This window comes from Cannabis sativa, chromosome 1 (assembly GCF_029168945.1).
Source record: "Cannabis sativa cultivar Pink pepper isolate KNU-18-1 chromosome 1, ASM2916894v1, whole genome shotgun sequence".
Lineage (NCBI taxonomy): Eukaryota > Viridiplantae > Streptophyta > Magnoliopsida > Rosales > Cannabaceae > Cannabis > Cannabis sativa.
In genome coordinates, this window is record NC_083601.1 from 18,262,865 (window position 1) to 18,279,713 (window position 16,849).

Below are 16,849 nucleotides of genomic sequence, written 5' to 3' on the forward strand. Positions count from 1 at the left end.
GTTTATTTGAGTTACTATTATTTTTAGGGATAGATTGAAAATTATTTTTTTATTATATATTAATTAAATATAACTTTAAAATAAATTTAATTAATAAATATTTTCTACCATAATTAAATACTAAATATATACAACTTATTAAAGTTCCTAAACACATCGTAGGAATATAATTTATAAAACTAAATATAAATTAAAAAAATAATAAAATTTAAAATAATAAATAAAAAATAGTTATACAATAAAATTTGCACTTATTTTTATATGATAATGTGAGTAGTTGAACCAAATTTATTTGGTATTAGATTGTCAGTACAACAACCTGGTACATATATTTATTTTATTATCATTTAAAATCACAAATGCAATATTATACAATTTGTTTTCACGTTCCAAAATGCTGGTAGCCTCAAAAAAGTTCACATTTTGTTTGAAATTAAATGAAATTCAATGCTTTAGTAATTCTTTTTTATTCTTTTCATAACAATGTAATCTGAAATATAGAATAGAGATATAGAATTGCCTTTGCCAATTGGCACCTCAAGACTAGAGTAATAGAATAGAACAACACATAGAAGAGAAGAGAGAAATGAGTTTGGATAAAAGCCACGTGAGTACCCAACCCAACCCAAACTAGAGTGCTTCTTTCTTTCTTTCTTTCTTTTGCGCGTGGCTCACACGCTCACACGAGAGAGCATACTTTTTCTTTTCTTTTTTTTTTCTTTTTTTCTTTTAATTTAAAAACAAATAATAGCGTTTAATTTTCGAAGCTTTTCCTCTGTGTGATTCAATCTAAACAATAAAACTAGTAATAACAACTATGAGAGAGAGTAACAGAAACAAGGTATGGCTTTTCAATTTTTATTTTTTATTTTTGTAAAATCTTTTGGTTCACCAAGAAAATATCTTCAATGCTTCAAAAGTTCAGAGCCCTAAATCTTACATAGATTATTATATTCGCTATTGTTGTTGTTATGGAATTTGATGCTGTCCGATTGTATTAGCCAATTTTTGTGATTTTTTTTTTTTAAAAAATTAAATTTTAAATTATATATTTTTAAAGAAAGTATATGCAGCGGCGTTGAAATTTAGTTAGGTTGTTTACTTGAAATTATTATTATTATTATTATTTTAATTGTTTTTCGGTGCATTAGGGTTTGGTATTATAGCTAGCGCTTCAATTTTGCGTTGTCGCCGATGGACGCTCGTGTCGGGGGCAAGTTTCGGCTTGGCCGGAAGATCGGCAGTGGCTCTTTTGGAGAGATCTATCTAGGTTTGTGCCTTATATTTATCTATTTTTGAAATTATTGCTATTTTTTTTATTTTATTTTATGTATTTGGCTGAATGTGGATAATGGGTGTCACTGATTTTTTTTCGTGCAGGTACTAATATACAGACTAATGAAGAGGTTGCGATTAAGCTTGTAAGTTGTTTGTTTACGTAATTCTGTTTGGGAGTAATTCTGTTGTAGTTTCATTGGTTGGGTTGTATACTTTGTTTCTGTGTGTGCACTTGTGATTTATAATTCGCTGGTTATTTGGGTGTCAACACTGGAAACAAGTTCTTATTAAATGTAGGATTAATTGGTAGATGTTATTCAGCTTTAATTTATCTGGGTATTAGACTATTAGTAGATACAAAGAAGAGGTAATATTGTCAAAGCTTTTATAAGAATGTTTCTAAAGGGGTTAGCTTGAGTGGTCAGCCATGATATATTGCTCCATGAGGTTTAGTGTGTAAAAGTTTGCCGTACTCTCCTCTCTCTCAATGATTGTATAGTTGAGGGAGAATGAATATCATAAACGAAAAAAAGCAATCAAAATGTCTATTGTAATGCAGCAATATGTTTGTCTATTAAATTTGTGGTTTGGTGGTACTTTACTTCTAATAATTAATGCTCATGTTTTTCTTGTTGTTTATGTGTAGGAGAATGTTAAGACAAAGCATCCTCAATTGCTCTACGAATCAAAATTATACAGAATTCTGCAAGGAGGAAGTACTGAATTTTCCTTTTGCCTATTTTTTTATTATAGTAAATGAAGTTTTATTTGTATCATTTTAAAGTGTCAGTTCTTTTATTTTTAATTTTTTGCGTGACACAGTCAGTTCTTCCTTGTTGATGTTCGATTGAATCTCTCTCATATTGACTACTTGTAATTTGTTGTTACAGCGGGAATTCCGAATGTCAGGTGGTTTGGAGTTGAAGGAGAGTATAATGTTTTGGTGATGGATTTGCTGGGTCCTAGTCTTGAAGATCTCTTTAATTTCTGTAGTAGGAAACTTTCTTTAAAGTCAGTTCTTATGCTTGCTGATCAAATGGTTGGTCTTTCTTGTTGATATTTTAGTATGTGTTTTTTTTAATCTTATTCTTTCAACCGATTATTCACTGTCAGCTGTTTTGCTCTTCTATTTCAGATCAATCGCGTTGAATTTGTTCATTCGAAATCATTCCTACATCGCGATATCAAGCCTGACAATTTTCTAATGGGTCTAGGGAGGCGTGCAAATCAGGTTTGACAAAATTTATATGTAGAAAGACATTTGGATATACTGGTTCTATTTGTCAGTGAGTGTATGCCAATTCGGTATTTGCTTTTCTCTTGCATGCAGGTTTACATAATTGACTTTGGTCTAGCAAAGAAATATAGAGACAGTTCCACACATCAACATATTCCTTACAGGTAAGTCTAAGCTTGAACCTTTCTACTTTGTTTTAATGATAAAATTTAAGCTTAATTTCTTAAGTTTATCGTCATAACTTTGCAGAGAAAATAAGAATTTAACTGGAACTGCAAGATATGCAAGCATGAACACACACCTTGGCATTGGTATGTCATCTTGTGACTATTTTCCTTCTGCCGTTAGTGTTTCACAGTAAAGTTTTTTTCAAGTTATTAGTGTCATCAATAAGATATGTGACATTCTGACTTTTACAGAGCAAAGCCGGAGGGATGATTTAGAATCTCTTGGATATGTTCTTATGTACTTCCTTAGAGGAAGGTAATTGTTTTTTCTTGTGCCACTTTTTGTATTTTTGTAGCTCTATTAAATTAATAATAGTTTACTACAGTCTTCCTTGGCAAGGACTGAAAGCTGGAACTAAGAAACAAAAGTATGAGAAAATTAGTGAAAAGAAAGTTTCTACTTCAATTGAGGTATGGTGTAGCATGCATAATTACGTATTTTTTTCATCCTGTCTATTCCATCGTAACTGAATATTCAATTATTTTTACAGGCATTATGCCGTGGGTATCCATCTGAATTTGCTTCGTATTTCCATTACTGTCGATCACTACGGTTCGACGATAAACCAGACTATGCTTATCTGAAAAGAATATTCCGTGACCTCTTTATTCGTGAAGGTTATAATTTTATATAGTTTGTGTTCTAGGCTTAGCATTTATTGTAGTGGTTTTGCTGCAGGTTGCATGTGTTAACTTTTCTGAAATTATATAGGGTAGTAGTAATTCTGACTATTGGTATTGGCTTTAGGTTTCCAGTTTGATTATGTATTTGACTGGACAATATTGAAGTATCAGCAATCACAGCTTGCAACTCCTCCAACCCGTGCCCTTGTGAGTATTTTAATCTGTTACATTGTTGCTCATCAATGTTCATTATTTTACGTAACACTCTCTTCTTTAGGGTCCTGGTGCAGGAACTAGTTCTGCGATGCCCCTTGCTGTTGCCAATGCAGACAGGCAGATAGGTATTTGCTAGCACATATTCCCTGAGCTTCATTCGAATGTGTTTTTTTTCTATTGCCCCTTTTCTCTCACGTTTAAGGTTTTTTGAGTTAGTAGCTTTCATTTTTTTTTTTTAAACATGCATTTTGTTTGAAGTGATTAGTTTTTAATCATTTTTTTTGTTACATCATTTTGAGCTTTTTGATAAAGCAGTATTGTTATCTTTTTATTTGTTATATACAATATGTTGATTCTTTTAAATTCGCTATTATTACTTTTAAGCTGTAAAATTTAGTGTTTCCATTGATGTCCTTTCTTTCTCTTTTTCACAGGTGAGGAAGAAGGGCGACCAACTGGTTTGTCTTCCATGGATTCGTCCAGACGGAGAATATCAGGACCAATCTTGAATTCTGGACCCTTCTCAAAGCAGAAGAGTCCAATTGCACAAGAATCAACATTTAGTAAAGAAGCTTTGGTGTGTATCTTACACTTACTATTTCTAATAAAAATTAAATTGTCTGTTCTGTTTTTTCTTGTCACACTTCAAGTTTGTTTGGTTTTGTTATTTGCATCCGTTTTAATTCATGAATCATGTTTGTGAATCTTTTTCTTTGAGGAACTCCTGCTGTCCCACTTATTTAAACACACCAATTGTGTATTGCAGTTATCAAACTCAAACTTATTGGCCCGCTCAAGTGGATCATCGAGGCGAGCTGCTGTTTCTAGCAGCCGAGATGCATTTGCTGGAAGTGAGTCTGATCCACATCGCTCCCGTACAGCTGAAGCAAGCCCTGGTGCATCGTACAGAATTTCAAGTGGGCAAAGAAGTGTACCTTCACCTATGGGTGCCTCTTCTGAAACCAAGCGTACATCATCTGGGAGACATACTTCTCACATAAGGAACTTTGACGGAGCTCTCAAAGGCATCGAAAGTCTACAACTAGATGAAGAAAAGGTCCATTATTAGACATTCATGTTTATTGTTCTTAATTTTCTATTGGATTGTTTGCATTAGAATGACTTATTTTCTAGGAGTTTCTGAAGGTTAGGACGTTATGACTTGACTGCTGGAATTCTGGGTTATGTGCAGCTATAGCTAAATCAGTCTCAATTCTTAAAAGCTACTGACTAGGCCAAGGGAATACTTTCTACAAAAAATTGGTGAATTGCTTTTGTTGGTTGGGAGCCAGAAGAGAAAGGGGTGATTACATTTTATTCTGGCTTCAACTCGTCTTATCGTATGTCCTCTCGCTGCATGTTACGTTCTTGGTTTTAAGATGTGCTTTATGGTATTGTTTTGCACTAACAGGGTTAAACTTGCTGGCTCCATAAACAGGCCATTGTATTCATCTCTTTTCATTATATCATTTTTCGTAATACTGTGAGCACAAATGCTAGTATGATATGTTTGCTCTTCCTCCATTAAATTGTTTTGCAGCGTTTAACTAGTATGCGTATCATTCATTTTTGTTTTGTTTTGTTTTAATAAAATGATTAGTTTATTCTTGTGTTTTCCCCGTTATCTTGTGGAAATTATGTTTGAAATTTGAATAATATCTCGAATTAGTGGGCGGTAGAATAAGATTCCAGTCTTTAGAAAAATTATTGATAAGCTTTTGGTGCTCGTAAAAGTTGTGGCTTTGTTGTAGTTCGTTCTAAAAGTAATCTATTTATTATTACCTTCTAATGTATATGTGCTCTTGCGAATTTTTCTTTTGAAATTGCACATATATTTAACAAGGAGTTAAGGACGATGAAATTCTACAATTTGATTGCAGCTTGTAAAATCATTACATTCATTACAAATATCGAGGGCTCAAATCTTGATTTTCATTTGCAATGGCAATTGAATCTTATAATAATTAAAACAAACTAAAGTGGGCATAAAATTCCAATTTGTTTCTACAAATTTTTCTTGCACATATGTCTAATAAGGACGATGAAATCCTACAATTTGATCGCAGCTTCTTTACCTTCATTGCAAATATCTATGGCCAAAATCTTGATTTTCATTTAGAATGCCAATTGAATCCTAAAATAACAAAAACAAACCAGAGTGGGCATAAAATGCATTGAGTGTTACTTTAACTGAGATTGTAAACTAGAAAAGAAGAGCATCTTTGCAAAAAGAAGAGCTTAATTAACGGTGTAGGTAAAAAGAGTATAAAGCATATAGATGTTTGTGCTGCCAATAAAGTTAGCTAATCTGATCAATCACTATATTTAAAGTGATTTCAAAATGAGTACTGCTATTAGGTACTACCATTGTAGTCTTTAAGCATTTCTCTTACATAATAAAGTACTCTCAATTATAGATTGACTTACAATATGGATTCCTTTTATATATTTTCAGTTAATAAATGTGTAGTAACTAAGCAACTTGAAACTCCCAATCAGAATTCCTCCAATTTAATATTTACTTGGAACCAACTTGTTATATAGTGGTAGGAAAATCTTTATTGATATCTTTCTTTGTTTGGATCAAGAGTTCAAATCCTACCAGAACTCCTTATTAAGTTATTATGCTTGATCTTTTGAAGAGGTTAACTTCTTGTAGTGGTGTCATTCTTAATGGAGCGAGAACTTTCGTGAAGTGCATACCAATAATCCAATTAAGACAGAATAAATTATATGACTCTTATAGCTAGCACGTAGTCCCTGAAATTATCAAAGCTACCAAAAGAATGGAAAAAAAATTTACACCACCTAATCCCCTTAAATCTACATAATTATATATATACATAAATTTATTTATAAGAAAAGACAGGATATACTTTAAATTTGATTGATTTTTTTTTATCAATTTCAATTTGTTTCTTTTTTTTTAAAAAACTAATTTGAAATTGCTTTTAGTTATATATATATATAATTAATTAAATAATAAAATTTAAATATGTAACAAATAAAGACATTTCGATCCTACCAATAAAATTTGAATACAAAAGAAGTATTCTATAACGATTTTAATATACAAAATACAATGTAAAAAAAATAATGGGTACGTATTTTGATAAGTAGTCTTATTATGAAAGAAAGAAATATCGATTGTTACTTGATTGAACCTCTAGATAGAATCAATCTCCTTTTAGAAGGACGAGATTGGAAAGGATACCAAAAAATGAGACTATTTCTGTTATGAAATTCCAATAAGGGCTAAATTCACTAATCGTACAATACACAACAAAGTTACTTTGATAGGAAGTTTCGTCATTGTAATCTTATGACTTTAAATTTATATAATTTATTATTCTTTAATAATACTAATATTTTCAATTTAACCATTCAATATCCCAAAAAATGTCGCTGGTAGAATTAATATGCTTCTTTTCCAGAAGAGAGACAGATAGATTAATGTAGAAGTGAACAAAACTTGATGAGTAATATGCTGCTATTGCTCTTGTTAAATCTTTTATTATAAAAGTTATTGCTCAATCATAAATGTAGGCACCGGAGGTTGAGTCAGCACATAAATGTAGGAACATTAACCCTTTTAGAATTGAAATGGAAGATCTCTAGAGAGTAGAGAATCAAAATAGTTAAAGCCAGCCTTTTATGTGCATTTCACTTTTTGGACCACCCTATACCAATACCTTAAAAAAGGAATAGAATTAGATAGGACTGAAGTTTTGTCTTGTACACCCTTACTGCATCCTTTTCCTTATTTTTTTAGTCTATCCATATCCATATTATCCAAAATTAATCTTGAGGTGAGAACTTCTTTGAAAATCTCTAAAATGACACTCTCCTATCAAGTGATAAAAGAAACAAACCAACGAAAAACACTACTTCAAGGGAGGAAGCCACTTTCTTATTTTTTGGTTCAAATGTTCAGCATTCACTTCTATAATAATCTAAGGTTTCTTCTTCCCCAACCAAGAAGGCCAATTCTGAGAAATTTAAAATAGAAGAAACGCCAAGTTTTGAGCCAAATCACACACTTAAACACTTCACACACAACAACTTACTTACCCCAGGCTCAAAAAGTAAACACTATCATCAAGTGAACTTGAATTCTAATCATATGGCTCATAACACTAACAAGTGAACTTGAATTTGAGAAGGTCCCATAAAACAATTAAAACCAATTGGCCTCAATAACTAATGGTCTAATTTCAAAAAGGATTGTTCAGGCAGCTTTGGAAGGGACAATGTGGCCTAGTCTTTTGCTTTAACATATAACAATGAATTTGTTAACGTTAGTGGCTGATACCAAATTGTCCACTATAACTGAATCAATAGAATCCTTTCAACAAAGATTGTGCTTAAACACCCTAAAGAAGGGGAAAGCTTCAGCACTGAGTTTCATAGCTAAATAAGATATAATCAAATATAAATTCAAGTTTCAGCCTTCAATTTCTCTAGAATATAAAGCTTATATTCCTCAGCAAATCAGTTTTAAGGTAAAAAAGAAAAAAAAAACAAGAGCAATTACAAACTGATGAAAAGAGAGCTGCCATACAATTTGACATAAAAGAGTGCCAGAATATACACAATTATTCACCAATAATAATAGACATATATATATAGCCTTAACGAAATCACCAACACTTCTTAGATTCTAAAACGAACACCAAATTCAATACACTATTGAGGCGTTAAGCAAATCAAACAACCAAAAATCAAGAAAAGAGGAGTTGAAAAAGTAACTACCGATTTTTGGTTTTCCCGGGAGAATTCAATCACTACCATCCATAAACCACTCTGCTACACCTTTCCTTGAGCCACCTGAAGCTCTTCCTCAAAGACCCTTTGACCTTCCCTTCCACTGTGTAGACTTTATAGCTAGCGACCCTTTTCTTCCTCTGCAACTCTGGATCATTAAAACTCCAACTTTTGGAGACTGACCCATTTGTGGACTTGCCCTTCTTGAACTTTCCCTCGTTCCCAATCCCAACTTGGGATTGGGATTGAGCTTGGGTTGGGTGGACTGAGGCTGCGTACGAAGCACTGTAACACCTGAGATCTTGCATACCACTGACCCCAGACGAGGTGGGGCCCGTTCCCGTTCCCCCAGTCCCGTAGTAACTCTCCATCTGCATTTTTCCATGCCCTAATGATCTGGATCTGAAATCTTCCATTGTTAAGCCCCCCAAGCTCAGAGAGATGAGATTTCGAGCTCTCTTTCTCTCTCTCTCTAGAAAGGTCCACCTTTACTCTCTTTCTGTAATTGGAATAGTTTAATCAATAAACCGTTGTGGAAGTTTGACATTTTCATAATAGATTTATTTATGTATTATGATTGGTTTCGTACAGTTAAACATTTTGAGAATTAATCTGATTTAATTTTATTAATTAGAGTTGAGACTAAGATAGGGATTGTTTATGATGATGATGACGTCTGCGTCGGTGGTTCTATTCACGAAGAAGCTTCTTCAAAATTTAACAAACAAACAAGCAAAGAAAAGTATAAGCTCTATTTATTATTGTCTAATCTCATTATTATACCATTTAGAATGGTACTTGACTTGACTTCACTCCAGTTGAATAGAATAATAATAGTTTGCCGTGACACTTAAGATAAAAGAGAATTTTAACTATTTATGGTGACATTTTAAGATAAAGGAGAGAAGAACATTAGGGGGACAAGCTTGTAGATTAATCACCTAAAAAGAAAAGGTTGATAAGGACTGCATATAGAGTCTAAGTCTAGTGGTTTGAGCTCTCATTCTTGTTTCTTTCTCTATCAATCTCGTGGTAAAGTTGACTATGGATTGGACTTACTTGACATGGTAGTCAAAAGTTAGTATTAGGCTCTCCTTTTAAGACCTTTGATTGCGGAGTGGGAGTGAATCAACAACTCTGGTTTGGTGTATTATTATTATTTTAAATACGATAAGTTCAAACGTTTTAATGACACTACAAATTAAGTCGACAAAATCATCTAATTAGATTGTAGATGAGCGAAAACAGAAAGGCATTGGCAAATGGGTTTAGAAATCTCTTAAGAAATACGCCAATGATAACTATTATATGAAAAAATATGTTGTATTTTGGCCTCTAACCAAGTTTGATCATGAAACGTTTACAAATTACAAGCTTTCTCCACAATAGTAAATTAGACCAGACAAGTATTAATTAAACTGAGGCCTAAAAATTGTGGTACTTTTTACTCTCAAAGCGTTGTATGTGTTAGTCGACTGGGTCAGAAAAAAATCCGCTCAAGAGAAATCGAATAGAGGAAATGTCTGTGGAAGCTCGCTGCATCCTACATGGTCGTAGAATTTAAACACGCTGCCACATGAGTCGAGTTGCCTTGAAGAATCCATGGAGTTTTAAGCACATCAATGACAACTTACGGTTTCGAGTGATCTAAACTACGGTCAGATTATACAGCAGAGCTCCATGGTTATTCATTTGTCCCTTTTCGGTTCATCACATCATGGTAATATAGGAGCACACACATCGGTTGCCCGAGAATGCAGAAAATGAACCAGAATATCATATTTCCCACCTGGAAATTAAGTTATAAGCAAATTTGTCAAGACAATGGGTTGGAATTTAAGAAGTAACTCAATAAACAACTAAGTAGTTTTGCTTGCAATTATGTCTTGACTACATCAGATATTGCTTGGTGCAATTACTTTATGGCAGAGTGGCTCTAAAATCAGTTAAAATTGTAAATAGGAATATATATAAAATGATTCCTCGGAAAAATAAACTTACCATTGAGTTTCTGAACTTATTTTGCAGGTAATTTGTAATCAATACCAAGGGAACCTGGGTAAAAAGTACCATCATTAGATCTTACATTACAACTCTTATTTGCTACACAAGGGACAGAAATGAAGGGAAACAAAACTTAGTAGAAGACTAAAATAGATTCAATATTGCATAGGGCCTAGCAGGAACGGAAAAATACAATAGCGAGAAAAAGAGAGAGAAAAAGAAGAAGCCTGCAAAATGGAATATTTTTTTACCTGAAACATAATTCCAATGAACGCCCATAACTTGAAAATGTGACAGGGAACTGCAATACATAACTGAAGACAAATGAAACAGTTATGACATGCCAGCATTAGTAAACAATCGAAGTTGAAGAGCAAGGGATGTGACTTGTGAGGAATAAAGGAATTGAAAAAAAGAAAATAATAATTTGCTGCAGTTCAAAATTTTACAGCTCCCTCAGGCATATTGTTCAGTTTTTCTCCATTACATCACTAATTCCCTTTCCCATTAAGGGTGAAATAAAGAGGAAAAAAACTAAAGGATCCTTTTATTGCTATAAAAAAGATTATTTACAAGAGCAAAACCATTATTTGGATTAATGAAAGTGAACAACAATACGTCTGAGTAAAGGCAGATAAACAATAGCCATCTTGTATAATAATTAGACAAATCCAAACTAGAGATAATAACAAGTTAAAGATAGAGAATTGTTTAGTGATGTAGAAATTGCAAAGGGAAAGTAATATACCTCGTGAAAAACAGCAGAAACTAGGAATGCAATCAAAATGGCACCTCCCTGAACTCAAGAAATGGGGGAAAAAAATAAAGTAAGATTATGGCAACTACTACTGGAAATCTCAGTACAAAGTTCAACTTGTAAACATATAAATCACAAGATGGCAACTAATTAGACAAATTATACAAAATGGAAAGTTAATAATTTGCATAGGAAGCAATCACATATGAAGCATATTACTAGAATTTCAAATATCAAGTACTCTTTGGAAATTGGAAGACAACAATAAATCAAAGTTGCACGTTTATCAATGCCATGTTAGATTTTCAAGCACTTAGATTTGAAAAAGGAACATATAAACTACCTTTGGTATTCCTTTTCTTATGCATGGTAAATAGATATGGCGGACCATCCATCTATGAACAGGCTGAAACAAAAAATATCCAATAAGAAATGCAAACGATATACATAATCATATTACACCAAACAGAAGACTTCAACAGTATAGACTATATATTCATTAAAAAAAAAAAACAGTATAGACTAAATTGTGTTCACCCATTCCATATCAACCACAATGCTAGAACACTTTTGCACTTTTGAAACCAATCAGGCAAATGATTTATCACGGTGGCAATATTTAGAAAATAAAAAGAAACAATTCAATAAAAGCAATAAGTTTTAATAAAAGGTTAAGATAAATACTGAATTAGAATAAGACACGTACCATATTCCACATTCTCCAATACTGATAACAGCCACAGAAGGGAGACATACAAAAAACAAAATACGAACACAGTTAAAAGCTTATCTCTAGCGTGGGCTGCTAGAACAAACATAAGAAAAGGCATAAGTCATAGACATAGAACCTACCTCCTCCACTGTTTTTGCATTCCACCAATCCTTGTAGAATTCTCGATCACCAAATCGAAGAAGCTCAGCTAGTATGTTTAACCTACATTTTCACTCTGTAAGTGTAAGTGTTTCTGAAGACTGGTTTTCTTTGAAAAATTATTAGCATACTACATTATTGGTAAGTAAATCTTAGTTCTAAAAATAGCCCCACAGCCCGGAACATAAACACATAGAGTATAGAAGAGGGCAATATAAGGAAATAAAGGGTATGCTAAAGCAAAACATGGGAACATACCAGAGGTGAAAAAAACAATAGAACATGCAGAGCCACACATATAAATTAGGAACTGAAAGCTTCAAAATCCTCTCTATGGCATACAACAGGTTCCCCTTTAGCGGATGCTGGGAGTTCTTCACGATAGGATTAATGTACTGGAGAAACAAAAGTTAGAATATGCATACCAAAAACAGAGTTTTTTTTTTTTTTTGTGGGGGGGGAAGGGGGTGAAAATTCCTGAGTTACCTGTTCAATGATAAACCCCATAACTCCTGTAAAAATTATCAGTTTGACAAGTTGACGAAAGACCCAACCCTTTCGAATGTATGCTGTACGAGGATAGCTTGGCTGTAAAGAAAATGCATCATATAAAATCAATTCAACTGGAAACAAAAACCAATTACAAGTAGTAAATATACAGAAAAGCTGGACAAATAATTCAAACTTAAAAAAAAAAGGTCATATGGAAGACCCCTCTCTTATAATGAGCGTGAACCAATACCTGGTAACATAATGTTGGAGCAACCATGAAATATGCTAAACTTTTGAGGCTAACGTTGTAATTGTAATCTACATTCAATGAACTGGGTAGAACTTCTCCCTGTACACTCAATTATTATTTTCTTCAATCATTCGTTTCTATAATATAAGTAGGAAAAATTCCTTTTAGCTCAAATTTTATGGATTGAATACCTTTTCAATTAATCTGGAAAGTGCTCTCATATCATAACTTGAATGCGCATAAGAGACCAGCTTCAGCCATACAATACAGGCCAACATCATCAGCGCGTAGCCAGAAAGTACAGCTGAATCACACCTGCATGTCATTAATTCAATAAAGCACATTCAATATTGTCAGCCTTATCAAATGATGATGCAAAACATGTAACTGAACAATGTATTGAGTTATTCTTTCCAGCAATCCACTAGAGATAGTCTCCGGAAAGGGTATATTTTACAGAGACTAACTATAACAGAAGGTTTAGATACTAGGGAGCAAAAAATGTAATCACATTTAACATACAAGCAATGATTAACTGACCTGAGAATAACAAAAACGGGACACAGAATTGCTGTGGTGCTAATAATCACATGAAGAAAAACAACAACCTGAAATATTAAAAAACACAATTAAATTTAAACATATCTTGGAAATTAAAAAGCAGCGTGTGGAAAGCATGATAGAAATGGCACTAACGTTGAATATCTACTCTCCTTTCTTTTTCTGTTCCTTTCAAAGCAAAATTTTAATTATTAAAGTCCAGTTGGCAAGATCAAGAATTGTGTGCAGAAATCTTATCAAAGTAGATAGAACAGGATCACTTACAGGCTCATATATGTACTTTTTTTGAACGAACTTCTCAACTGTAAATGCCGCAAGTGGGAATAGTGGAAGAGTAAGACTGCATAAAACAGAGAAATGCAGAAAAACATCTGGTCAAATGATACTGAACTAAACTAAAAGCCCTGAGGCATTAACACTAATTATATCATTCTCAACCGTAAAGATGAAGGCAAAGGTTATGGAATTAGTACCAACACATAAAAAGAGGCCAATCCCGCCACGATGTTGAACTAAACCAAAAGCCAGATTTGATTAACCAACCATACTGCAACAACAGTTAGAAGACATGCCACATAAATGTAATTAGGCCTAGGTCCACAAGTTTTAGCAAAAAAATCACAGTCCAAAATCAATAAAGTTAATCCAACATTGAGTAAGCCTGCATAAACCTTTACCATAACAGGAGTCGCCTTGACATAATTTAGTTGTCATATGTATAACTGTACATGTTAAATTTAAATACCAACCTTCATTAAATTCTCAATAATGAGTCTACTGTTGACAGCAACAAGTACTACTATACAGAGGTTGAAAAGACCAGCATGGCTCTGCCACAAAAATTAACATAATATGTCAGCAATCCTTCTATCCTAATTCAATAGAACGCAAACTCATTTCAATAGAAGCATCACTGAACTCGTCGAACTTTACACTTCTTTATCGTAACTCATTATGAAGAAAACATTCACAAACAGGAGTCTACATAGAACATACATTCGTGACACTTTGGCAAAATCATTCCTTCATTCATGCATTCATTTGTACGACCATCAAAATATAATCGTTAATTAATAAAATCAATTCAACTATACTCGACTAGTAATAAGCATTCCCCCTAAACCCCAAGGATTCAAATCCTCCCCCATTCAATTGAACCTCTATGAACTTTTAGAATTCAAGTTTGAAAAACTTCTACTCAAATAATAGTTTCGTCTTCGGGTAAAAAAATAAATACAAAGTTAAACCTGTCTGAAGATTGCGTCTGAGCTCAAAGGACTCTCCTTCACTCTCCGATGAGCAGGAGCTGACGGCCTGTAAGAATATTTCATAGCCGAGAAATCATGTCCTTGATCCTCACCATTACGAACCTTCTCCGGGCTCTCCTTCGTATCAACAGCGTCCGTGGCAAAGTCCACGGCGGGAATCCGATCTCCATCGTTGTCGCTGACACGGCCAACGGAAGAGACATCACTAGCCGAGTCGGCAACCAAATCTTTAAGAGAATTATCGGCGTCAAGAGGAAGAAGAGGAGAGCTGGTCCCTGAACTAGAATCAGATGAAGCTTCTGTAACGCCAGCGTTAGGTCTCCTCCGAATCGAGGAGACTTTGAGATCTGAAACGTCGTTGTGATTAGTATCGATGGAGTTGGTAACGGTGGTACCTACGCTTTCAGGCGAATCTGAAATCGCCATGAAAAGGAAGAGCTCCAAATAAGCTTAAAAGATAAGATAACAGTACGAGTTTTGTTTGGAAAATGCAGTGAGAAAATAATTATGAAAAGAAATTCTCCATTGACAACTCTAAATTCGTCTAAAGGAAAAACCCAGAGATATATATCTCGCCAGTGGCGGTGAATCTATGTAAAATATATTATGTGTATATATATCTATATATGTAATATTGTAATGTATTGCAAAGCTAAGTAAAGTTTTTTTATTATTATTATTTAATTTTTATTTTTGGGAAGGCAAAGAAAACTTCACCTTCACCTCTTTAAATATTTAAATGTGCGTTTATATTACTATTATTGCTATTGGCCACGGCACCTTTATATATATTAAATATGAACGATACTCTGTAAAAAAATTATTATATTAAATTATATAAGTCATAATACTTAATTATACCAATATTGATTACCACATATAAAAAAATACTAGACACTATTGGTACCTAATAGTTATTCTCTTTCTTATTTTATTAAATACTAATAGTGTACAATACCTTTTATACTTAACTTCTTATAATTGATTACGATATTCTTTAAAAGTTATTTTTTTAAGTTATACTAATAACAATATTATATCAAAAAGGATACTAGGTATAGTAGTACTTTATAGCAATTCTCTTACAATAATATTATATTAGAGTATTGATATTATGTACTAGTAGTGTTTAGCACCTTTTTGACATTTTGCGTTGCGATTAACGATACTCTCTCAAAGCTATTATATTAAACTATATAAAATTTAATACTTAGTTTGACTAATAGCGATATTTACACATAAGAGGGTAAGTACTGCTTGTACCCTTTAACATTTCCCTACAATATTGTGTTAAGAAGGAAAGAGACAGAAGATTTTGGAAGGTAGGCATTGGCTGGAGACAGAAACCGTGTGTGACCATTATTAGGCTACATATAATAGGATTAAATTCTATTGTTGATAATAATGATAAGAAAAGATATTGGGAAATGTTCAAAATTTGTAGCTAGTGCTACTCACAATATGACATTTTTTCATTTGCTATTGGTATCTAAAGTCATCTACCATTTAGTATGTAACTAAGTATGTTGGCTATTGGATTTGATTTTGAAGGTACTGTCATTTTTTGGTGTGATGTAACCTGGCCTATAACACTATTCTAATTAAAATTAAAATGTCTAATCACCTCAGCGATAGAACTGTTAAAAAATAATTTAAATACATCGTCATATTTAAAATTAACATTGAAAATGCAAGGTGGTCTCCGAGAATGCCTTAGGATCCGATGGGTGGGACAGAAGTATATAACAAAATAAAATGGTGTGACAAAAATGTTTAATATCTTACTTTTTATATTAAGAATTGTCTTTAAATTGGTTATATATATACAAAAAAAAAAAGGTCAAAAATTAAGCTCAAAATCCTATTTTTAACATTTTAGAAAATATAGGATCAATTTTGTCATTTAACAAAATACAGGGTCCAATCGATAATTTTTACAAACACAGGATCCAAAATGATATTTACCCAAAAAAAAATATTGAAAATGCAAGGTGTCTTTCTAATTTGGAGACTTAGGATTTTGCCCAAAACTTTTACATGTATCAAATTTGATTCATTGAATTTTTAAAAAAAGTTAAAAAATTTCCCAAACTAGTAACATTGTTGGATTTAAAAATTTTTTGTCCAATTTTACTAACAAAAAGTTCAAGGAATGTGATTTGGTATCAAAGTTCAAAGGCACAATTTTGTAGATATCAAAGTTCCGAGGGCACGATTTAGTAAATAGACAATCATCGTATTAGTAAAATTAAACTAAATTGGAAAGAATTTTTTGAATTAAACAATTTCAATAACTTTGA

At 32.8% G+C, this 16,849-nt stretch overlaps 3 protein-coding genes across 5 annotated transcripts; 1 reads left to right on the top strand and 2 right to left on the bottom strand.

The window, feature by feature from the left end:
• Window positions 1-544: 544 nt before the first annotated feature.
• On the top strand, window positions 545-5,198 carry LOC115705415 (casein kinase 1-like protein 1). Of its 2 annotated transcripts, XM_061105062.1 has the most exons (16): window positions 545-841; window positions 1,152-1,270; window positions 1,381-1,421; window positions 1,925-1,994; window positions 2,169-2,317; window positions 2,414-2,509; window positions 2,609-2,679; window positions 2,765-2,826; window positions 2,935-2,998; window positions 3,069-3,153; window positions 3,234-3,360; window positions 3,491-3,573; window positions 3,644-3,707; window positions 4,017-4,159; window positions 4,349-4,639; window positions 4,775-5,198. In XM_061105062.1, exons 2-16 carry the CDS (start codon window positions 1,195-1,197, stop codon window positions 4,778-4,780), a joined length of 1,428 nt encoding a protein of 475 aa, XP_060961045.1. In that variant the 5' UTR covers window positions 545-841; window positions 1,152-1,194; the 3' UTR covers window positions 4,781-5,198. The 2 variants fall into 2 exon arrangements, with proteins under 2 accessions (XP_060961045.1, XP_030488610.2); XM_030632750.2 differs by having other exon boundaries at window positions 574-841; window positions 4,349-5,198.
• Window positions 5,199-8,120: 2,922 nt separating this feature from the next.
• LOC115704841 (uncharacterized) lies at window positions 8,121-9,161 on the bottom strand. The gene has a single exon (XM_030632053.2). The coding sequence runs from the start codon at window positions 8,760-8,762 to the stop codon at window positions 8,367-8,369; it is 396 nt and encodes a 131-aa protein (XP_030487913.1). The 5' UTR covers window positions 8,763-9,161; the 3' UTR covers window positions 8,121-8,366.
• Window positions 9,162-9,650: 489 nt separating this feature from the next.
• On the bottom strand, window positions 9,651-15,270 carry LOC115704840 (diacylglycerol O-acyltransferase 1B). Of its 2 annotated transcripts, XM_030632050.2 has the most exons (16): window positions 14,529-15,270; window positions 14,031-14,111; window positions 13,755-13,828; window positions 13,546-13,621; window positions 13,261-13,328; window positions 12,912-13,035; window positions 12,721-12,819; window positions 12,465-12,566; window positions 12,237-12,373; window positions 11,960-12,041; window positions 11,814-11,834; window positions 11,451-11,513; window positions 11,099-11,146; window positions 10,602-10,664; window positions 10,348-10,401; window positions 9,651-10,135 (listed from the first exon to the last, which is right to left on the bottom strand). In XM_030632050.2, the coding sequence occupies exons 1-16, from the start codon at window positions 14,973-14,975 to the stop codon at window positions 10,031-10,033; spliced, it is 1,644 nt and encodes a 547-aa protein (XP_030487910.1). In that variant the 5' UTR covers window positions 14,976-15,270; the 3' UTR covers window positions 9,651-10,030. The 2 variants fall into 2 exon arrangements, with proteins under 2 accessions (XP_030487910.1, XP_030487911.1); XM_030632051.2 differs by lacking the exon at window positions 11,099-11,146 and having other exon boundaries at window positions 14,529-15,247.
• Window positions 15,271-16,849: the final 1,579 nt, after the last annotated feature.

Bases quoted from the DNA above. Each gene is read 5' to 3' on its own strand.
- LOC115705415 (XM_030632750.2), top strand. From the start codon at position 1,195: ATGGACGCTCGTGTCGGGGGCAAGTTTCGGCTTGGCCGGAAGATCGGC. The intron at 2,510-2,608 runs GTTTGACAAAAT...TCTTGCATGCAG, and splicing joins TAGGGAGGCGTGCAAATCAG to GTTTACATAATTGACTTTGG. The intron at 3,361-3,490 runs GTTATAATTTTA...TATTGGCTTTAG, and splicing joins TGACCTCTTTATTCGTGAAG to GTTTCCAGTTTGATTATGTA.
- LOC115704841 (XM_030632053.2), bottom strand. From the start codon at position 8,762: ATGGAAGATTTCAGATCCAGATCATTAGGGCATGGAAAAATGCAGATG.
- LOC115704840 (XM_030632050.2), bottom strand. From the start codon at position 14,975: ATGGCGATTTCAGATTCGCCTGAAAGCGTAGGTACCACCGTTACCAAC. The intron at 10,665-11,098 runs GTATATTACTTT...ATTTGTCTTCAG, and splicing joins TTTCTGCTGTTTTTCACGAG to TTATGTATTGCAGTTCCCTG. The intron at 10,136-10,347 runs GTAAGTTTATTT...CTTAATTTCCAG, and splicing joins ATAAGTTCAGAAACTCAATG to GTGGGAAATATGATATTCTG.